The sequence below is a fragment of the Eleutherodactylus coqui genome, chromosome 2 (genome assembly GCF_035609145.1).
Source record: "Eleutherodactylus coqui strain aEleCoq1 chromosome 2, aEleCoq1.hap1, whole genome shotgun sequence".
NCBI lineage: Eukaryota > Metazoa > Chordata > Amphibia > Anura > Eleutherodactylidae > Eleutherodactylus > Eleutherodactylus coqui.
The window spans coordinates 201,985,404-202,009,847 of record NC_089838.1 but is presented as its reverse complement, the minus strand read 5'-3'; the positions used below and the strand labels follow the sequence as shown (position 1 = coordinate 202,009,847).

General features: G+C 42.9%; 1 protein-coding gene across 4 annotated transcripts in view; it reads right to left on the bottom strand.

Annotated features, from left to right (window-relative positions):
• Positions 1-24,444, bottom strand: part of SHANK3 (SH3 and multiple ankyrin repeat domains 3) — a 412,785-nt gene that overhangs the window by 157,759 nt on the left and 230,582 nt on the right. For all 4 annotated transcript variants that reach the window (XM_066592225.1, XM_066592227.1, XM_066592226.1 and 1 more), the window contains 2 exons: positions 16,899-16,965; positions 14,057-14,390 (listed from right to left, as the gene is read on the bottom strand). In XM_066592225.1, coding sequence (XP_066448322.1) covers positions 14,057-14,390; positions 16,899-16,965 — 401 coding nt within the window. The remainder of the gene's footprint in view (positions 1-14,056; positions 14,391-16,898; positions 16,966-24,444) is intronic.

Genomic DNA, 24,444 nt, shown 5'->3' with positions numbered 1-24,444 from the left:
ATTGAGCTCAGTGTCACTGAAAACGGCAGGATTTTAGACTTTTTTTGTACTGGCATTTACTTGTAACATAACAATGAGAATAATAGAAATAATACTACATTGCATTACAATATGGAAACCACGTGAGCTTGTGCATAAACCTGTAAGATTCTAGTGGTCAGAGCTTCCAGTTACTATATTCCATTGTCAGAACATACATTTAAAGGGGTTGTCTCGCGAAAGCAAGTGGGGTTAAGCACTTCTGTATGGCCATATTAATGCACTTTGTAATATACATCGTGCATTAAATATGAGCCATACAGAAGTTATTCACTTACCCACTCCGTTGCTGGCGTCCCCGTCTCCATGGCTCGATCTAATTTCAGCGTCTAATCGCCCGATTAGACACGCTTGCGCAGAAGGGTCTTCTCCCTTCTGGTCGGTCCAGGCACGAGCGGCGTTCTGGGTCCGCCCCCTTCTACGCGCCATCGCGTAGCTCCGCCCCGTCACGTGTGCCGATTCCAGCCAATCAGGAGGCTGGAATCGGCAATGGACCGCACAGAGCCCACGGTGCACCATGGGAGAAGACCCGCGGTGCATCGTGGGTGAAGATCCCGGCAGCCATCTTGGAGGAAAAGAAGGAAGAAGTTGCAAAGAGGGGATTCGGGTAAGTAAAATGTTTTTTTTTTATTTCAACACATCCCTTGGGTTTGTCCTGCGCTGAACGGGGGGCCTATGCAAAAAAAAAAAAAACGTTGCGGCGCGGGACAACCCCTTTAAGATAAAATGACAAGATATGAAATAGAGAAAGGAAAAAGAAAAAGAGAAAAGCTAACCAAAAAAAAAAACCCAGAATGTATTCATATACCTTACATAATGTCTTAAATGCATCTTAAACATCTTAAAACTTAACTTTGGACCTAGGACTCTCCACCCTCGTCTAGATGTGGATCATATTCAAAATACAGACACCTTCTGAGTTATTTGGAGTTCCTCACAGTTTAACCAACTAGTTACAACCCGGCATTTTCCAAGGTGAGGTACCAGGTAGTCTCCTTAAAGGGGTATACACATGATCTTATTTCTGAAGTAGTGAGAAATATTTCTATGAAGTAACGCCATTGTCGAAAGAATCTTTTGGCCTGCGATTCTGCCCGTCTTTCTATTTCTAGCCTATCGATATGGAGGAGGTGTTTGATCTGTTGTATAATATGAGATATTGTTGGGACTTGTGCTTGTAGCCAATATTGTAATAAACAGTGTTTACTCACAAACAATATAATGTATGACAGTCTTGACATTTTAATTCTGGGTGGCGAAGAGTGGCATAAGTATGTTTGTGGGGACAGCGGTAAGACATTTCCCTGTTCTATGTATGAGAGTTTTACTATCTATCCAGTATTTTTGGATTTTAGGGTAGGACCACATACCATGTAATAGGCCAGTCCGCGGTTGAGAACATTTAAAGCATGCAAGTAAGTGGTTCGTGGAATTAGAGTGGTGTGGGGATATCAAAACCATAAATGGCTCTATTTATTAGCTTAAGGTGTGACTCCCTCCAGCTTTCATTTATGATAGCCTTCAAGTATTTTCCCACCAATCTCAGGGTCTTCTAGTTCTCGTGGCCATCTTAGAAAGAGAGAGGGGTAATCTTTATCCGCATGATTTTTTCTAATGTGAAAATACAAAGTGGAGATGGAGTGCTGCTTAGAAGGGTATTGCATGAAAAAGTCAAGTGCATTGATGACATGTTCCTTTGCCACATTAATTAGTCTATCTTTCTAAAAACCCCGAAACTGCCCATATGGAAGAAAGTGGGATGGAAGGAGGCCATAAAGCAGCTGGAGCTCTATTAAAGACATATACCTAGTTTCATGGGGATGTAATAGTTGTGATACCTTTTCAATATTCCTAGCATGCCAGAGTGTAAAAAGCTTATTATTGTGGCCTGCACTAAACTCTGGGTGATTCCACGGGTGCATAAGGTTTGATAGTCAAAAGGGTAGTCCATAAGCCGTTCGTAAGGTTTTCCATTTGGCAATGATATCTTTAACCAGAAGAGGTCTCCTGGCGACCAATGGGAGTTTAGAAAATCTTGAGTGTAGAAAAGTGTTTCAATTCCAAGGGCGGAGAAGATTGGCTTCCAAACTATGGTTTGAGAATTATCTGGTGCCTTGCAATTAGTCCAATGAGTAACGAAAGAGGCTTGCTAAATTATATGCATAAAAGCATAAAAAGCTGACTGAAGTTTTCGCACATCCTCCCATTTTAACAGCAATGGAATTGTTTGCAGTGGGTAAAGAAGTCTTGGGAAACTAAGCATTTTAGTAAGGTGACATCTTCCTACAAAAAACAAGAGGAGATTGTCCCATTTACGGAGTTCCGATAACATTTTGGTTACCAACGGAGGATAATTAAGGTTGTAAATAGATTTAGGGGTTCTTCCTATATATATATATATATATATATATATATATATGCGCAAATATTTAATGGATGTGGTTACCAGTTTAACAGGGATTTTTGTGAGGTCAAGACTACGTAGGGTCGCTCGCGGAGAGATATCTAGCATTTCACATTTTGAAGTGTTGACTTTGAATCCTGAGTGCCTCCCATTTAGACATTTTTTTAACACAGCCCATGACAATTAAGAAAAAAGAACAGACTTTTTAAAAACACTTTTAATAAAAATAGCTTAATGTATACAATAGGTGATTTTGTGGTGACACATTCCCTATAAGATTGCTTCAAAAGCACGGTAGGCAATCCTGACAGAAGTGACATAAACCCAAGAGTAACAGCATGGGGCCTAAACAAGGATCTACAAACTGCAATAACCTCTGTTCATGTGTCCACTATTAAAAAAACACTGAACAAGAATGGCGTTCCTGGAAGGACACCATGAAGGAAACTACTGCTATCTAAACAAACAAAAACAAACATTACAGCCTGTCTTATGTTTGTTTGTGTGAAACATTTTCTATGTACAGGTGAAAAAGTGGAACTTTTTAGTACAAATGCACTACATTGTGTTTGGAGGGGGAAAAACACTGCAAACCAACACCAAGAAGTCATCCTAACTACAGAGCATAGAAGAGGGAGCATCATGGTTTGAGGTTGCTTTCCTACCCCAGGGCCTGAATGCTTTACAATCATTGAGAACACAATCAATTCTAAGGCGTATCAAAACATTTTACAGGAGAATGGAAGGGGAGCAGTCCACGACCTCCAGCTGAAGAGCTGTTGGGTAATGCTACAAGGCATTGACCGAAAACAATTAAATCTAGTAAAGGAAGCAAAAAAAAATAAGATTTGAGTTGTGAAATGGCCAAGTCAGAGTCCTGTCCTGAAAACAGCTGAGTACGTAAGGCATCCCAGAAATGTTGATGGATTGAAACACATTTTAAAGGAAGTAATAATTCAATATTTCTCCTCAACATTGTAGAAATCTTATTTGAATATGGAGGATTGTTGCAAAAAGAGATTAATAAATTCAAATTTCTTCCTGTACTGTGGATGTTTCCTTAATATGCTCATTAAAATACTATAGGTGAATTGTACAACTGTTTGTGTGTTTTTTTTTTATTAGGGCTCGTTCAGACGAGTGCTGTTAACAGCGCACAGAACACACTTCTAATAGGAACCAACAGGTTCCTATAGAAGCGTTCACATGAGAGAATGTTAGGCATGCTGAATCAGCGCATCTAACAAAAGATAGGACGTGAGTGCAAACTCTTATGTCGGCTCTGAGGTGCACGCAAAGATAGGACATGTCATATCTTTGCTGCGTGCTTTCCATAGGCTCCTATGGGAGCTGGAAAGCACACACCTTGGATGCATTTTTTCAGTACTATAGCAGCGATCTTTTCTCGATGCTAACAGCGCTCATCTGAAGGAGCTCCATAGGCATACACAACCAGACCATAGTCTAGTTGTAATTAATGCATAAATCCAGGTAATTCCAAAGGGTTCTCTTACTTTTTCCTACATTTGAGCAAATGTTGGTCACAAAAGACATCATGGTGGGCACTAGAGACATTTGTGTGTGTATATTTAAATGGAATGATATTTATTGGAAAATTGTCAAAAGGGTAAAAAAAATCAATATCTTTGTACTCTGCGCTTCTTTTCTGTACGATATGGATTACCTCAGTGTTTCATATCCTAAGACCCAGCTGCAGATAGCTCGCAAACTTTCAATTAATTTTAAAGGTTGTGACCCATGCAGCTTTATTGACTTGATTGCCTTAACTTGTATGTCTCCAGAGTTGAAAGGTAATAATTATATTATGATTATGATGTGTTTTATTATCCATTGGCTTCAAATAACCCAGTAAGCAGCAGGTGTGAAAATAGAACAATATGCAAAAATACAATATAAATGGAAAATGAAATACTACAGTTTCAAATAGAAAAATTCTAAAGATATAAATCATTTTAATTACTATTTACTATATAAGAAGTATTTAATAAGAAACAGAAATTTCAGTACCTTAGTTATCTGAAGGTACAGCAGGTAAAATCTTAACAAGTTCTCAATAGAGATGAGCGAGCATACTCGCTAAGGCAAACTACTCGAGCGAGTAGTGCCTTATTCGAGTACCTGCCCGCTCGTGTCTAAAGATTCGGCTGCTGGCGCGGGTGAGCAGTGGGGAGCGGGGGGGGGGGGGGGGGGGGGGGAGAGAGTGAGAGAGAGATCTCCCCCCCGTTCCTCCCTGCCGCTCCCCGCCGGCAGCCAAATCTTTAGAGACGAGCAGGAAGGTATTCGAATAAGGCACTACTCGCTCGAGTAGTTTGCCTTAGCGAGTGTGCTCGCTTATCTCTAGTTCTCAACCTATATGTAGTTTTACAAACTTATTATGAAAATCTTGTAAAAATAAACTTTGTTATTTGTTTAGGACCGCCTTATTCCGCAGCACTTTCAGGTTATTTATTTATTACCCCACACCAAGCTGGGTACTCATTTTACTGACCTCGAAAGGATGGAAGGCTGAGTCAACCTTGAGCCAGCTACCTGAACCATGCAGGGATTGAACTCGCAACCACGGCCAGTGAGCCCTGCATGCCTGAATTTTCCTGTAGGCAGCGTCCACGGGGATCTATTCACTTCCAGGTTCGCTGTACTGCGCATGGCCCTCACGGCTCGCCGTCAGACATGTGCAGTACAGTTTTTTTTTTTCTCCTGCTTTCCAGCGGATCCGAGTCACATCCGCAGTGTCAGCTGCAGATGGGCCACAGATCACACAGCTTCCATTGACTTCAATGGAAGCCATCAGTGCAGAATCCGCAGCAAAATGGAGGATACTGCCATTTGTTTTCCGGACCAAAAGGTCCACAAAACAAATCTGCACGGTTTATTTAATTTGCGAACGCTAATGCTTCTCTATGGGTGGCTTGATTTGCGGATCTCCTGTGTAGATTCTGCAAATCAAACCAGCTCGTGGACATTGGGTCATACTATGATGGCAGTGGCCATTGGTAGCTGAAGAGGCATGGCCCCCTGATGGAATTCAGCAGATGCATGCAAGCTCTTTAATCCTTTCCAATCCAATTTGTATCCAGATTTTCCTAGGGGGCTTACTCCTTTTCTGCCGTTATACAACAGCGCTATCTGCTGGCTAAAGCCAGTACTGCATGAGGTGACACGTTGGATAGGCTCCAACAGCAGAGAGGCTGGCAATATACAGTAAGAGAACCCCGACAGATGTTTACCAACACCAGAGCTGTATAAGCCTTAAATCATAATGTCTTCAGATGTCAGACAGTGGATTGGAAAGGGTTAATACTGTAAAACTGTCACTGATTCATAAATGTCAGATAATTAGAGCACACCAAGAGTCTGACATGTTTTTGACTGAGACACTGTAATCCACAGCCATAGTTCATGTTATAACTAAAGTCTTTTTAAATATATGATGATTTTGCCAGAAATAAAGAACTGGCATCCCCCTCCGAAATTCTGGTACACTTGCCACAATCTATAAGGAATCAGTCCTGATAATACTGTAGTTTGCATTAAATAACCCTCCACACAGAGCTCCCGGTTAACCACATTTATGGTGTGTTTGCCCTTTTCATTCTGTCTAATACTGGCCACTGATCCCTCTACCTTTATGGTATGTCTTCACTTTATTTATGATTAGGTGAATTTAGAAGGTTGCGGAAAATTCAATTTGTAATCTAATCTGTGGAAATCCTGAGGGGGCAGTTAGCTGGGTCTGAAAGTTGTATATACAGTAGATCACATTTCTTGCTTGTAACTATACCTTCTGCATACAGACAAAGCAATTATTAACATGATCACATTATTATGATGTGATAACTCAGTTTACAGCATTGTAGTACATTGTAGTTAAGTTATCATAAAGCATAAATTGTCAAGTTAATGTTTGCTACCTCTGTACTTTCTTGGGAGCAGTAAGCATGTGTTCATACAGTCTTTTGCTTAGCATTATTTATAGAGCCTTCAGTCTATCTGTATTCAAAAGGATTATATTCTAGCATATTTAGTGGTTTATTGTACTTTTTACATTTGTAGGTGGGTATAATTTCACTGAATTGTAACTTTTCTAAACAGTAAGACAGTTCAAGGCAATCAGCATGCAAAGTTGGTGCTGCTCCCTCATAAAATCAATATGATGGATGTTCTGGTCCAATATTTGAATATCTTAACAGGAAAGTAATTAAGGCAACATGGAAGTAATCCTTTCAAGACAGGATTTCTTAAGACAAAACACTAATTTTTAGCTGTTTAATTCGCTGAGATGGGCATAGCAAGAGAGCGTGAACAGTAAACATTTTTCATTAAGGTGCTTATGGATGGAACAATTATCGTTAAAAAATGGTTTGAGCGAGCGAAAGTGAGCGATAATCGTTCAATCTAAATGAGAACCAATGACTGAACGACGAACGATAATTGTTCATTTTATGCAGGCATAAAAACCATTGTTGGCTTCTTCGCTTATTGTTCGGTTTAAACAGCAGTTGTTCAGTCTTTCACATTCGCTTATGAAGTGAATGTGAACGACTAAACGATTCTCATCTGAATAAACAAATGATGTATCTGCCTGTCTAAAAAGAGTGCACGAGAGCGAACGAGCTAGAGATAACGTCACCCGCTCATTCACTCATTCAAACAATTCAAACAAAAATTTCCTTGTCTAAAAGAACCCTTATGCCCCTTTTACGCTGAATGTGAATCAGACGATTTTTGTTTGCCGAGCAAACGAGCTTGTGACGTCATCACCGGCTTATTTGCGCCAAGGCAGCGTGTTTAGACAGCACAATTCTTATTGAGAATCGTGCAGTTCTCGTTCACTAATCTCACATTCCTATGTGAAACACTAAATGATCAGTGTTTAAACTGCCTGAAAAGTGTGTGAGCCGGCGCTAACTTTTACGTCGGCTGAAACGGAATGATGAGTGAGAGCCTCATGATTCTCATTCGTCGCTCAGTCATTGGCTGCATTCAAACTGAATGATTATCGTCCAGTTTAGCTCGTTTGAACGATTTTCTGAATGATAATCGTTCCGTCTCAACGCAGCTTTAGTCTTTTGGCTAGGATATTCTTACAAGAATCTTATCTTAGTGGAATTTCTTCCTCACTGCTTGTCCTTCAGTAGTTACAGCACTGACTGACCTTCTGACACTGACCACCTGCAAGGACAGATATAAACCGTGTTCCATGAGGACTGATACATGCAGATGGAAGCAGCAATCTGGCTGACTATAAACTGACATTTTGTATTTGTGTACATAGATCCACTATGTTTGTAGGGAAAGGGATATTTCAATGTGAAGTTAATTTCTGAGGACTGACTGAAAATTAAAGAGGTTTTCCCATGTCTTAAAATTGCTTCACAAGTACTCTGACCTTCCTGGGTGCTGATAACCAAGGCTTGTGGCTGCTGCTGCAAGTGACCTTCTATAGCCAAATGTGATTGTTCCCAGCAAGAGAAACCAAGTAATCTTGTAGATATGATACCTTTTAATGGCTAATCACCCCCTTATTGCGAGCTTTTGAACCTCTCAGGGTCCTTCCTCAGGCAGTAGCCAGTGATTGGCTGCGGCAGTCACATGTCCTGGTCATAGAATCATAGAATAGTTGGAAGCGACCTCCAGGGACATCTGGTCCAACCCCCAGATAGATATTTGTCCAGTCTTTGTTTGAACCCTTCCATTGAAGGAGAACTCAGCACCTCCAGTGGTAACCTGTTCCACTAATTCATCACCCTCACTGTCAGAAAGTAATTTCTAATATCTAATTTGTGTCTCCTCTCTTTCAGTTTCATCTCATTGTTTCTAGTCTTTCCTTGTACAAATGAGAATAGGGCTGATCCGCACTGTGACAGTCTTTTTCATATGTGCTGCTGCTTAGCCCAATTCCTCCCATTCTATATGTGTTTTTTTCATTCTTGCCCAGATGTAGGACTTTGCATTTCTCCTTGTTAAATACCATTCTGTTAGTCGCCGCCCACTGTTCAAGCTTTTCTAGATCTTTTTGAATACTCTTTCTCTCTTCCCTAGTATTAGTTATCCCTCCTAACTTTGTGTCGTCGGCAAATTTGATCAGATTTCCCTCAATTCCCTCCTCCAGATCCTTTATAAAAAATATTGAACAACACTGGGCCCAGGACAGGGCTTTGTGGTACCCCACTTGATACATTCTTCCACTTGGATGTGCAGCTATTTATGACCACTCTTTGAGTACGATCACTCAGCCAGTTGTGAATCCATCTAACAGTTGCCTTGTCAATCCCATATTTGGTCATTTTTTCAATAAGTATGGTATGAGATACTTTGTAAAATGTTTTACTAAATTCAAGATATACTATATCCACCGCATTTCCCTGATCCACCCAGTCGGTGATACTGTCATAGAAGGAAATTAGATTAGTCTGGCATGACTTGTTTGTTAGAAACCCATGCTGGCTCTGGTTAATTATTCCATTTTTTTAAGTGCTTGCATACATGCTGTTTAACCCTTTCCAATCCAATTTGTATTTTGGTTTTCCTAGGGGGCTTACTCTTTTTCTGCTGTTATTCAATGACACTATATGCTGGCTAAAGCCAGTACTCCATGAGGTGACACGTTGGATAGGCTCCGACAGCAGAGAGGCTCACAATATACAGTAAGAGAACCCCGACATCTTCCAACATCTGAGCTTTACAGCCTTAAATCATAATGTCTTTAGACGTCAGACAGTGGATTGGAATGGGTTAATAATTTGTTCGAAGATCTTTCCCGGTATAGAAGTCAGGCTCATAGGCCTGTAGTTTCCTGGATCCACCGTTGTCCCTTTTTTGAAGATAGGGACAACATTTGCCTTGTTCCAATCTTCTGGGACTTTTGTTCTCCAGGAATTTTCAAAAATTACAGCGAGTAGTTCAGCAATTACCTCCGCTGCTTCCTTTAGTATCCTAGGATGTAATTCATCTGGACCTTGAGACTTGAATTAATTTAAGTTAGCCAAGTGTTCCCTCATCATCTCTCTGCTTATAGATAGCCTGCATTCTTTTGTTCCCCCAATAGCACAAGGAAGATCAGTTGATGCTACATCTACTTTCTGACACAAAACAGATACAAAATAGGAATTTAAAAGTTCAGCCTTCTCAATAGCCAATTCACCATTTTCATCTTCTAAGCCTCCAATAGCATCTTTGATTTTTCTTTTGCTTTTGACATACCCCCAAAATCCTTTTTTATTGCTTTTGGCCTTTGTTGCAAGCCTCAATTTATTTTAATCTCTAGCTTTTCTGACACCTGCCCTACAGTTTCTGCAGACTGCATTATATTCTTCTTTAGATATTACCCCCTCTTTCCATTGGATAAACAATGGTCAGCAGCAACCAGGAAGGACAGAGTAGCTATGAAGCAATTTTAGGTAGTGAGAAAAACCCCTTTGAATATACTTCTAAAACAGATAGATATTCTTATCAACTAAAGAATACGGTGTATGTTTGATCATAGTTTCTTCGTGTCTTCCATATCAGTTTCAAGGTTGATGATGATGAATCTTCCAACCTCACTATACGAGATGGATCACAAAATATAGATAAACTTTACAGGTATTCCTAGAAACAAGCACTTTCCATCACCGATATATACCTAATGTAATGTATGATTGTGTTATCTAATTGAGTACACAATTTCCCCTGCATGCCTGAAGCATAAGGTCCTGCTGAGATTATCATAGGAATGCTAATGAAAAACACAGCATGACATGGTTCTGCAGAATGTAAGCTAGAAGTGCAGGATATTTGCTTCCTCAATAGTGGAAAAGTAAATTTAATTGAAATTATTTACAAGCCTATTTCTAGAAATAAAAACTTATATAATGGAAAATCTCATATTTACTCATGCTTTTCGCTCTGTTTTCTTTTTCTGTGCACCGATAAAATGCATCATTACTGATTGCAATCAAGAATGATTGCTTGTTTATTTCACACGTATATACCAAAGCAGTTTTTCCTTAAAATCAACAATAATACCAAGTAATAGTAACTTGGGTGGATGGAAGGCTGTCCACTTGGAAATGACAAAGAGGCTTGTAAAACCTCTTTGCAAATCCATTTACTACTAGAAGATAAATGGTATAATTTGGGCTATCTGTAAATGAAGTGTTCTAGAATTATGATCAGCAGTAATACCAAAGCTTCAATATCATCAGCATGGTGTGCTATTTTCTTCCAAGTGCTGGGAACTAAGAGTCTGGTGTATTTATGCTGCTGATTGACAACTTTATGCCTATGGAGAAATCTGTCAATCAGCAGCTGTTGGGTGGGAGGAGCCTACAGTTTATAAATACGCCTAGTTCATAGGGCTTGCATTGCACTGCAAATAGTAACCTGAAGTTTTCCAAAAACTACACCATGTTCTCACATAAATGACACAGCTGAAATCAGTGTGTATGCCACTAAATCATGCTACTCTCAAGGTTCCCTGATAGGTTCCCTTTAAGCATCAGCTGACATCCATTGAAATTAACGGAGCATCTGTAAACTGCACACATGTTGCTCTTCTAGCAGATCTATTTTCTGACTAAGGCCTCCTTCAAATAACCGTATGCATATTTACGTTTGCCCGTACGCGCCGTATAATGAAGATTTGTCGCGATAGAGTACCGAACTGTAGTCTTGTATTTCATGCCATTCACACAGGGAGCTGCTACATATAGGCAAAAAAAATATGCTGAAGCATTGAAAACCAGCGATCAGCGGAAATCCTTGGAATGACCAATAATGCTTAAATCGGACCAGCAGTGTTCTTTTCATAGCGTTGTATGCAGGGTAACTCCCTCCCCCTCCCTTTTTTCCAGATTCTATGGGAGCTTCTGGTGTATCTCAGCAAAAGATAGGGCAAGACCAATCTTTTCATGCTATGTATAAGGGAGGATTCAGACGAACGTATATCGGCTGGGTTTTCACGCCGACCGATATACGTCGTCTCTCTCTGCAGGGGGGGAGGCTGGAAGAGCCAGGAGCAGTGCTCTGAGCTCCCGCCCCCTCTCTGCCTCCTCTCCACCCCTCTGCACTATTTGCAATGAGGAGAGGCGGGATGGGGTGGGGCTAATTCTCGACACTTAGCCACGCCCACGCCCCACCTCCTTTCATTGCAAATAGTGCAGAGGGGCGGAGAGGGGGTAGAGAGGAGGCAGAGAGGGGGCAGGATCTCAGTTCCTGCCCCTGGCTCTTCCATCCTCCCCCCCCCCTGCAGATGAGGACACCGTATATCGGCTCGGCGTGAAAACTGAGCCAATATACGGTCGTCTGAATCCACCCTAAAATAGACACCCGAAAATGGTTACGTATGCGCTATTTTTCCCGGGGTGATTTTTTTATATGGCCAAAAATCGTTCATCTAAATGAATACACTGAAATCCAATGATTCGGAGGGATGCGATTTTTTTATTCGGCTAAATACCTGTGTAAATATGTTCATGTGAAAGAGCCCTAATACAGGGTGAAGTATATGGTAGAATCTCCCACTTTTGCATCCATATTACCTATACATGGACCTAATACACCCAACCTCTTTAAAGGCGTTGTCTCATCACAGTGATTGGCGGCTGCAGGCACTTCGGTAGTAGGGTTCATAGCAGTCAGACCCCTGCCAGTCATACACTGGTGGAATATCTTAGTGATATGCCACCAATTTTTGTGATAAAACAAGCCTTTAAAATAAACTACTCTGGTCCAGTAATGACCTGCTTGATGACATCAAAAAAATTGTAGCCAGAAGAAAAATTCTTATTTTCTGAAAAAAGTGAAAAGACATAGTCTAGCCTCAGCAGGCTATGATACATACAGAAAAGAGCAAGGCACTGCAGCTTTTAGATTACAGACCTGATTATGGTTTATTCTGTGGAAACCCAACCAAAATGTAATCCTCTTGCACACTTGTCATTTTCTTTTTTTATATTATATAAAAGTTTCTGTATTTCAGTAAGAACATCTTAGTAAATGCTGGAAACACACAAGAGGGATGTAATTTGAGGTTTAAGATTGACACATGAGGGGAAAACTAAATACAGAAATGATGATGGTGGAAAGAGTAAAGAAGTACATTTGTGTATTGGCAAACCATGTGTTTACTGAATAGTTACTGCTTGGCTGCCTATGTTCTTAAATAACCCAAATATATTTGCTAGATACCTCATTAGCTATTTTTTGATACCCCTTTCTAAGTAGACTACAAATCTATAAAGACTAATAAACTCAAGCACCATCTTCCATGGTTGTGCCTTAACATGACTTATGATTCGGGATTAAAGATGATTTATTTTGTAAAGAAGCAATTGTTCTACTGGGTATACAAGGGGTAATCTGTGAGGTATAAGCAGGATGAAATGCTTATCAGGAATTAATAGTTTTGTGTCAATGGAGAATCTTCCTATTCTAATCATTCAGTGATCATTGCTTACATCTGATGAAGGCTAAGTATATGGCCTTCATAATGTATATTTATAGTGGTCTTTCTATTTCTGGCTCCCTTGCTTCCCTCATCATAGCCATAGAGTTAAAGGAGTTTCCTAAGAAATATTATTGATGACCTATCAATAATAGTTGATCGACTGGGGTGCGCCATTCGAGATCCCGGCTGATCAGCTGATTGGGTGCCTGCTTTCAGTGCTGCAATACACAGGGGTTGGAGTTGGCTCTGACCCCTGTGTAGTGGCCAGTGCTTGTAGTTGTAAGTTGAGATGTCATTGATTTTAATGAGACCCCAGCTTGCAATTACAAGTGCTGGCCACTACACAGGGGTCGGAGCCTATTGCTTCCACTTCAACCCTTGTGCTTTGCGGCGCACCCCAGCCGATTAAATATTCATGGCCTAAATTGAGGATAGGCCATCAATAGTATTTGCATGGAAAACCCTTGTTTCTCAGATATGCTGTGCATGAGAGATCAGAGCCCTTCAGGTTTTAACAGGCACAGCTCCGAACTATCTGTGCATAGTGTCCGGTATTGCAGCCCAGCCACATTGAAGCGAGTGGAGCTGAGCTGCAATAGCAGGTGCGGTGCACAGATGAGAGTGGGACTGTGTCTTGTAATTATGGGGTCCAAGTCGTCAGATCATTGCAAATGACATATTGATGACTTATTGTAGGGATATATCACCAATATGCAAAAGTATGAACAGCTTTGCAAAGACTGCTGACAGCTCTATGTAGAGGCAGGTGAGCCTAAAAAATACCTGTGTGATGGATGTTACTATCAGCAGCAGTGATACATTGAAGTTTTATTTCGCGCTGCTGCAAGTGGTCTGCAGAGAGGTCTTCTTCCTGAAGATCACTCCATTGAGCTACTCTGATTGACAGCTGTATCGGCCTCCCTGTTGGACACTGCAGCTGTCAATCACAGTTCTTGAGAAGCCCAATGGACAGAGAGGACAGTACTTCAAGAAGACACTTAGGGCAACATGCAGCGTGGAATAATAGCTGATAATAGTAGCTGCTGGCAGTAACCTCCTCCATACAAGTAGCCCTACATCCCTGCCCCACAGCCACCACCAGGGGATACATGGTGAACATGTATTTATACAGCTGCCATTAAACTCTATAATAAAAACCGTACCTGCTCTTTCCTCTTCCCCTCCGCAGAGTGTGGCTGTCAGTGTCTCTTTCTTCTCTTGCACGATGTAATGATGGAGAGCGGCTGTGTGTGCTGCGGGAGCTGGCAGTGCTTGCAAGGCTACTATCCCCCACAGTTGCTCCTCCGGAGGTGTCAGGCCCCTGGGTGAGCAGCTGAGGGGGTAGACCTCGGAGCGACGGCACTGGAGAGTAATGAGCCCCATCTGAATTGAGGTTGTTGTCACTGGCGGAACGCTGTAGAAAACGCGGAGATGAGAGACCCACACAGCTCACAACACGTCTGCGTTTTGTATAACTTGGAGTCTCCCGAAAAGGCACTAGTACAAGACAAAAAGACAGTGAAGCGGTCATTAGCACACAGAAAAAGTACACAATAAAATAACATATGTGGTGGATACAGCAAGTAAAAAGAGAAGAAATCGGGAGAGTTTAGACTGAAAATGGGGATGGGGTGTACCAAATAGCAAACAAGGCCAATATACAGTGTATATCATGTGGAGCAGGTGACTGCTTTATACATTTTTAATTCACATATTGAAGTTTTCAATGCTGTGGTTTTGCAGCAGTTTTCTATGTTTACCCTCTTCCCGTTTACTATCTATATATGTATATAGCATATATATGCTCTTAATGTTGATGCACTGTCCAGGTTGGGCACACATATACATTGTGGGAGTGCGGTACACAGGATGGCCTGCAGAGGGCTACAGACAGGCATGCTGGCACTGCAGAAAAGGGTTATTAGATGTGGGTGTGGAAGAAGCAAAAGTTAAAACTGTGATTTCCTGCAATGCTCAAGAGAGTACCAGTTCAGTGGAGTTGAAGGGCTGCAAGCCTGACTTCCAAATTGGACCAGTGAGGTCCTGTGTTGACCTGTTTGAGAACCGTCGCTAGTCTGACAGAGGAGGACGCTCTCCAGATGCCCCGGGCAGGGTTGGTGATGGTGACCCTGTGGGTTCGTAAACCCTCGACTTTGTACGTGGACTATTGTATGCTCTATACATTTGATTTGCTGTGATGTTGAAATAAATGCTAAAAGAAATTCCTGATCCTGGAGTGATGTCTACAAGCATGAGGTGCGCCAATTTAGAGAGGTTGGCGACCCTCAAGCGAGAAACCCCCTTGCCACTATATATATAAAAAAATAAAAAAATAAAAAATTATATATATATATATATATATATATATACTCCACATGGGTGGCAAATCTCACTGTATAGCGGTCTGCTAGTAAAGAGATTAGCCTGACACTTTGTCAGTTCAACCCTAATAAAGTGACAGGGAGTGGTGACGATCAGCTCTCAGCAAGGAAAAGTGATAATTATAGAGGTCAATGTGAGCCGAATCCCCAGCTAGTGAGAAGAAATACCAAAAAGAAAAATGCAGACTTTTATTTCCTGGTCTTCCCCTGACGATGGGTTATACAGAGTACGCATATTTGGTATTGTTATGTACAGGAGCGTGAGAAAGTTTTTGTTTTTTTTCTTATAAATATGTTTGTTCAAATGCATTACACTTGATTATAAATAGAAAAAAATGAAGAAAATTTGAATTTTATACTATTTCTGCCCATTTTGCTTTATATAAAATGAAAAATGAAAAAGGTGCTGGCCCTGTCCAGGTGCTATTAGAAAGCACAATCCATGCCACAAATTTTTTTTTAAAAATTAGGTATCAAATAAAAAAATATTAATCCTTAGAATAAATTATTTTGAAAAATATGAAATGTTGATGTGGATATTTAGACATCAAATGTTCTGGCCACAAAGGGGTTAAGAAACCCATCAAACTAATACACGTATAATTTCTTAGGGTCCATTCACATCAGTGTTGGTGGTTCAGTTTGGAACCTCCTTCGCTGATTTACACTAGAAAACAGAAAGAAATAACACTACAAGCAGCACTATTTCATCCTGAAAGTTCTGGCAAAATGTTGGGCTGCTCACCCGAAATTGGACAGACTCCTATTATAGCCAATGGGGACCATTCAGTTCCATCATAAGATGAAGCCTTTCAGCCAGGGGGTGCTGTGTTTCTGCCCCTCTAACTGAGCAGGAAAACAGAATACCCTAACGCTAATGTGAATGAGGCCTTAGGCCTCATGTCCACGGGGAAAATCAGATCCGCTGCAGATTCTACATGGAGAATCTGCAGCGGGTCCCTCCTGCCCCGCGGACATGAGCGCCGAAAATAGCAATTTAAAAGCATTTACCTTTCCGTAGCGGGCGGCGAAGGTCAGCTGTTCCTCACGGCCGGATCTTCATTTTCGGCCGGCGGATGAATTCCTGACGCCGGCGGCACGTCGCCGGCACGTCGTCGACGTGCCGCGCGCATGCGCCGGGCACATCCGCCGAGCCGAAGCAAGGGAGATGCGGCCGTGAGGAAGAGCAGAGCTTCGCGGTCCGCTGCGGGTGAGTAAATGCTTTTAATTCCTATTTTAGGTCTCCCGCGGATCCGGACGGCTTCCATAGGCTTCAATAGAAGCCCGCGGGAGCCGTCCCCGCGGGAGACCCGCATGAAAATGGAGCATGGTCCAGATTTTTTCATGCTCCATTTTTTTTTAAATGCCTTTTATTGACGATCCGCGGGTATTTATCTACCCGCGGGTGGTCAATGCATCCCTATGGGATGCGGATCCGCGCGCGGGAGATCCGCTGCGGATTTTAAATCACATTTTGCCCGTGGACATGAGCCCTTAGACAGATCTAAGAAACACAAAACATCACGAAAAATAAATCTATGCAATAAGGTGATTTTGGTACTTCTTGCGCAGAATAAACCATAAACTGCACCATTTATTTCACTGTCTAATGGCGAGTTCTTACCAATGTCGGATTCTTTGTGAGTTTTGATGATTTCAGCAAGTTCGAAATTTCCTGCGATAATAGCAACCTGTGATGAAAGAAAAGGAGATGATACAATTTCCAACTGAACACAGAAACGAAACTAGGATAGCAAAAGATGTATAGTATTGGCATAGAGGCAACAGACAGAATAGAGAGGGGTTCTGCAGGACCTAATCTGGACACAGTAATAGAGTAGCAGTAATACTGTACATGCATTAATACAGCATACAATGCCAGACACTGGGTGGAAGATTCATTAAAGATAGTACACGGGGAAAATCAGGGTGCCCACAGCAACCCGCCAGGACACCCCAGAGCAAACGGCCACCTCTCCGGCTCTCACAGTGGGCTAATAGATTGGATTCCCAAGTGGTAGACTCCACTTTAATAGGGTGTATTTACATGGGGCAGCTTGGATGCGGTAAAAAGGCATTTTCAAAACCAAATGTATTTTTGCCACTTTTTTTTTTTACGGCAAACATGGCAAAAAATGCATGCTGTTTTTTCCCAATGCGGTTTTTGCGACATCCAAACTGGTTCATATGAATACACGCTTACATTCATACACCCTTAAAGGAAATATGGAAAAGGGATTGTCTTACGAATGCACCATTAATCTTGTCCATGCATTGCAGAATACGCATATGGGAGACAATATAATGCGGAATTAGAAATAAAGATGTATAATTATCAAAGGACCTCTTTTAGACCTCATGCATACATTCACATTATGGCTCTACACCCAGAAAAACCTACAGCCCATACTGTACACCTATAGCTCACAGATTTCATATAGAAGCATGCATATTTTGTTCTGTCAGACTCATAGCATGCATCATGCTGGCAAACATTGGCTATATAGTGAGCAGGGCAGCATGGTGGCTCAGGTCTGACCAAGTACGTCTGCATGTTCTCATCCCATGCTTGCATGGGTTTTCCCTCGGTAGTTGGTTTTCCTTACATACTCGAAGAACAAAATAAAACGTGAATTTAGGTTCTGGGATCCAGTGGGGAGAAAACCCCATACCAAGGGATGTACAGCACTGCAGAATATGTATGCGCCATATAAACATATAAAATCTATCATCTTTCCAATGTATCACGCTTTTGCTAGTTTGACATATGAGTCCGCATACCTGCTCATCTGCCCTGACTACATTACACTGAAGCACACCCATGGTGACAATAGCCACACTGCATCTGGCCTATGAGATGTGGCACAATGCTTGTGCTCTGACAGGGTCTACTGCATCCCATGTCACCATCTAGGGTTTTGATCTTGCAGCTTTTTAGGGGGTTTTCACATGGGCAGAATTAGGACACACCTCAACATGCAGTATATTCTGCACCAAAATCCACATTTTAATGCAGAATTGAAAACGGCTTAAATCTACCTGCAATTCTGCATGAAAATCCATAGGAAGACCTGCAGATTTTGGCGTGGTATTCTGTAGCTCTGCTTCTTGCGGTTCATCCTGGTGGAATAATTCTGCCCACGTGAAAGGCCCCTTACAAGTAGCTGATTTCTAGGAACTCTGTATCCTGAAATAGACTGTAATCTGTATCGCTCTCTAGTAATTGGTAATCTCCTTTCTACAGCAAAGGAGCAATGTTGTAATGAGCAAGTTCCACCTATAGAGGTCAGGTGATGCCTTCACTGAAGCCCTCTGACATCCGTCTAACGAGGAGAGCTAAGTTCCATGATGGTCATCACATTCGGTGAAGCCAGAATTACAAACTCCGCATCTCCTCCGCAGACAGACCAAGCATTGTGCAGTGATCTCAGCAATAGTCAGGCCGTTTACTTGAAGCTCATGTTGCAGGTAGCTTTATATTCATGGTCCCTCTCTGAACTAGGAGTACAAAGCCAGGATGAAGGAACTATTTCTGAGAAATCTGATATGAGATGCTTTTTGAACACACAGTAATTCTGTGGGAATGGATTTACCAGGGATTTCTGCACATACTCTCTAATCCATCTATTTTAGGTGAAGGTGAAGTTCCTCAATTAACTTCTCCCATAATATTAGTGAATCAGAAAGAAGACAGGCGTGTTGTCTATGCAGCCATGACTAAAGCTGTTAGTGAGCTAACACATGGGCAGAATTAGACCGCAATACGCTCTGCAACACGCAGTAAATTCTGCAAAAAAAGCCGCAACCCCTGTGCAGATTTTGATGCAGAATTAAAAATGGCTTTATTTTGCCATCATTTCTGCATCAAAATCCGCAGGTATTGTAGTGGAATTCCACAGCAGCAGGTAAAGCCGTGTCTTTTGGTGCGGATTACAGAATAATTCTGCTCCTCTGAAAACACCCTTGAAGCGACCCTCTGGTCCCAAAAATGGAGGGTCGCTTTAAGCTGCCCACACACATAAGACTTTGTTCAGCCAAAATGGCCGATTGGTGTGGGACACCGCACAGGACATGCCCCGTTCTCGTGCGATGCACGGTTTTTCATTATTATTTAATCTCAGACCATGGGTCCGAGTGAAAAATCGCTCACGTAAATGAACCCATTCAAGTGAACAGGTTCATTTTCCATGTGAGTTTTGGACACAGACAGAACTCACGCAAGATCAATGCTCCCCTCGCACAGATTTTGTGTGGTATTTTTTTTGGCTCTGGAAAAAACACACTGATTTTTACACAGTTTTTTGCAAGAGGTTTCTGGGTCGGAATTTTTTATTCATATATATTTTACATTAATTTTTCATGTCATGTAGAGATGTCTTTGAGTAGTATATTGCAATCTAAAAGCTAAATCATGTTGCATTTTGAAAAAAAAATAATGTTACTGACCCCAAAAACACAAAAAGTGAAGAAGACACACACAAAAAAAGTGCCGCTTTTCATATTCCAGAATTAGCTTTAGGGCTCAGTCAGACAGGCGTTTTAATGTGCAAATATTTGTGCACAGAACGCAAACGCACAAAAAAATTCGAGTGACCGAAGCGGGTGTCATGTTGAAAAAAACTTTATTTGGCTGCATTTATGCACACAAAGTGCACTGTCCACTATCCTCTGCTGCGACTGTGACAGCTGCAGCAGGGGATTTCTTGGATGTGAAACACCTGGATGCTGTCAAATCCAAGGGTTTCACCTTTGGTCAATCGGGCCGGCGGAAGCTGCGGCAGCCCCATTGACATACAGAGAAGATCGCGATCCTCTTCCACAACTGTGACAGCTGTGGCAGAGGATTTCTTCATCTCCTTGTCACTGAACACTGTCACAGCTGTGGCAGAGGACCGCAATGCTATCCCATTGAATTCAATGGAGCTGGCACTACAGCCGGCTCCATTGAACGCAATGGGCTGCTGGCAAGCCCTGCAGTGATTTTTCGGGGAAAGGCTTTAAATATAAGCCCTTCCCTTAAAATCATCCCTAAAATGTGTAAAAAAATATATATACTCATCTCTCTGCAGCTGCCGGGGTTCAGGCACATCCAGCCGGGTCTTCTCCCTGCACTGCTCAGAAGTGTTTTCAGCAGGCAGGGATTTAAAACCCCCAACTGCTGAAAGGGCTGCCTCTGATTAGCTGAGCACTGTGACCAATCAGAGGCAGCTCTTAGCTGTCATTCAATATTCAGAACGCAGTATGCTCTGAGTTGTCGCTTTTTTCTAGTATTTTACACACAGGCTTCTGTACAAGTTGAAACAAGGCCAGAAAAATGCATGTTAAAAAGACAAAATAGCTGAAGAAAGTATGTGTTTAAGGTCACTCTAACAGAAAGCAGTATTTTTATGCAGCGTTTTACTGTGTGCAGAGCTGCATTTTTTTGCGTATTTTTGACTGATCATGTCACAATTTTTTTCTTCCCTCCCGGTGGTATAGTGACCTCCGTAAAAAATGCAGTCAGGCCTCAGTCAGACGAGTGTTGTTTTTTGCGCACCTATCTGCGCAAATAAACCTGCTCCACACATGTTAAAACTGTGCGTGACCGAAGCCCCGTGCCCATTGCTTTCAATTTAAAAATCCCTGCTTCATTGAATTGAATGAATGGCTGAGCACTGCCTCTGATTGGCTGAGTGATGTGACCAATCACAGGCAGCGCTCAGCTGTCAATCAATGAATGGCTGAGCGCTGCCTCTGATTAGCTGAGTGCTCAGACAATCAGACCCAGCACTTTCCAGTGGTGGGGATTTTTAAATCCCCGTCAAGGAGAAAGTACTTCAGAAGAGTGTCAGGGAGCTAGTGAGAAGACACGCTGGAGCCCCGACAACGATGGAGAGGTTATGTATATATTTTTTGATTTTTTACTGCAGCTACGGATGATTTTTCAGGGAAGAGCTTATATTTCAAGCTCTTCCCTGAAAATCACTGCGGGGGTTGCCTGCATCCCATTGCTTTAAATAGGGCCAGCTGCAGTGGCACCGGTCCCATTGAAAGCAATGATAACGGAGCTTTAACCATGTGTGGAGCGGGGTTTTTTGCGCAGATAGGTGCGCAAAGAAATGACGCTTGTCTGACTGAGCCCTCAAATAGTATTACATGTACGATTGCGTATTTACTGCGTTTTTTACGCAACCCATTCATTTCAATGGGCAATGTAGTGCATAAAATATGTACTACAATGCCGAAAATATAACATACAGCATGCAATTTTGTGCGCATTAAATACAATGGGCCAAAACTCTAGTGTGAGAGGCCCCATTGAAATAAATAGAAGTTCAGTGCTGCGTATTTTTCATGCATGAAAAACTTCTGTAATAAGCAGCAAAAAAACATTGGTGTGAGAGTAGCCTATGGGAAACCTAGCGACTGATGCCCCCCATCTCTTTTGTACCCAATCTTGTGTTTGGCTCAAAAATACATCAAAAACTGCAATAAAACTACATGTATGATTCCAGCCTCATATAACTGACATAGAAGTAACATCTATGAATCACTAAAGGTCATTTCCACATATTCCTGCTCTCTTTTGCAAATTCCACATTCATGAGACCTCCTTCCCATGTGCTAAAACGTAGGGCAAAATCAGACATCTTTGATTCTTTATATAATAAATAGAGATGAGTGAACGTACTCGTTCGAGTATTAGCGTGTTCGAGATGCTCGTTACTAGAGGCGAGTGCCACGCGATGTTCGAGTTACTTTCACTTTCATCTCTGAGACGTTAGCGCTAGAGATGAGCGAGCGTACTCGGAAAAGCACTACTCGCTCGAGTAATTTGCTTTATCCGAGTATCGCTGTGCTCGGGTCTGAAGATTCGGGTGCCGGCACAGAGCGGGGAGCTGCAGGGGAGAGCGGGGAGGAACGGAGGTAAGATCTTTCTCTCCCTCTCTCCCGCCCGCTCTCCCCTGCTCCCCGCTGCGACTCACCTGTCAGCCGCAGCGGCACCCGAATCTTCAGACCTGAGCACAGCGATACTCGGATAAAGCACATTACTCGAGCGAGTAGTGCTTTTCCGAGTACGCTCGCTGATCTCTAGTTAGCGCGCTTTTCTGGCCAATAGAAAGACAGGGAAGGCATTACAACTTCCCCCTGCGACGTTCAAGCCCTAAACCACCCCCCTGCAGTGAGTGGCTGGCGAGATCAGGTGTCACCCGAGTATATAAATCGGCCCCTCCCGCGGCTCGCCACAGATGCATTCTGACAGAGATCAGGGAAAGTGCTGCTGGTGCCGGAGCTGCTATAGGGAGAGCGTTAGGAGTTATTTTAGGCTTCAATAACCCCAACGGTCCTTCTTAGGGCCACATCTGACCATGTGCAGTACTGTTGAGGCTGCTTTTAGCAGTGTTGCACAATTTTTTTTTTTTGTATATCGGCCGTGCAGAGCATTGCGTCCGCAGTCTGCAGTCATTGTACAGAGTATAGGGACAGTACTGGTGAGGCAGGGAAAGAGATATTCAGGCTATATAGGCAGTGGGCTTTTTCCAAAAAATTGATCGCCGTCATCCCGCCAGAGGGAAAGAGTATACATAATATTATACGCTGCCTACAGTATCTATCTGCTGGGGGTAGTAGTCGTAATTAATACGCAGCTAAGCGTTACAGCAGTCTTGCGCAAAATTGTTTCCTGGATCTGCTGTCTCTGTTACATGATCGCCGTCATCCCGCCAGAGGGAAACAGTATACATAATATTATACGCTGCCTACAGTATCTATCTGCTGGGGGTAGTAGTCCTAATTAATACGCAGCTAAGCGTTACAGCAGGCTTGCGCAAAATTGTTTCCTGGATCTGCTGTCTCTGTTACATGATCGCCGTCATCCCGCCAGAGGGAAAGAGTATCCATAATATTATACGCTGCCTACAGTATCTATCTGCTGGGGGTAGTAGTCGTAATTAATACGCAGCTAAGCGTTACAGCAGGCTTGCGCAAAATTGTTCCCTGGATCTGCTGTCTCTGTTACATGATCGCCGTCATCCCGCCAGAGGGAAACAGTATACATAATATTATACGCTGCCTACAGTATCTATCTGCTGGGGGTAGTAGTCCTAATTAATACGCAGCTAAGCGTTACAGCAGGCTTGCGCAAAATTGTTTCCTGGATCTGCTGTGCGTTCCGTAAGGGAAGTCAGCCTCCAAGCACAGGCCAATAAGCGGCACATTTAATTACAGCATTCTGTTTCTGCACTACTGGTAATACAGCATGCTGAGGGGTAGGGGTAGGCCTAGAGGACGTGGACGCGGGCGAGGACGCGGAGGCCCAAGTCAGGGTGTGGGCACAGGCCGAGCTCCTGATCCAGGTGTATCGCAGCCGACTGCTGCGGGATTAGGAGAGAGGCACGTTTCTGGCGTCCCCACATTCATCTCACAATTAATGGGTCCACGCGGTAGACCTTTATTAGAAAATGAGCAGTGTGAGCAGGTCCTGTCATGGATGGCAGAAAGTGCATCCAGCAATCTATCGACCACCCAGAGTTCTGCGCCGTCCACTGCTGCAACTCTGAATCCTCTGGCTGCTGCTCCTCCTTCCTCCCAGCCTCCTCACTCCATTACAATGACACATTCTGAGGAGCAGGCAGACTCCCAGGAACTGTTCCCGGGCCCCTGCCCAGAATGGCCAGCAATGGTTCCTCTCCCACCGGAGGAGTTTGTCGTGACCGATGCCCAACTTTGGAAAGTTCCCGGGGTCCGGGGGATGAGGCTGGGGACTTCCGGCAACTGTCTCAAGAGCTTTCAGTGGGTGAGGAGGACGATGACGATGAGACACAGTTGTCTATCACTCAGGTAGTAGTAATTGTAGTAAGTCTGAGGGAGGAGCGCACAGAGGATTCGGAGGAAGAGCAGAAGGACGATGAGGTGACTGACCCCACCTGGTTTGCTACGCCTACTGAGGACAGGTCTTCAGAGGGGGAGGCAAGTGCAGCAGCAGGGCAGGTTGGAAGAGGCAGTGCGGTGGCCAGGGGTGGAGGCAGGGCCAGACCGAATAATCCACCGTTTCCCAAAGTGCCCCCTCGCACCATGCCACCCTGCAGAGGCCGAGGTGCTCAGAGGTCTGGCAGTTTTTCACTGAGAGTGCAGACGACCGACGAACAGTGGTGTGCAACCTTTGTCGTGCCAAGATCAGCCGGGGAGCC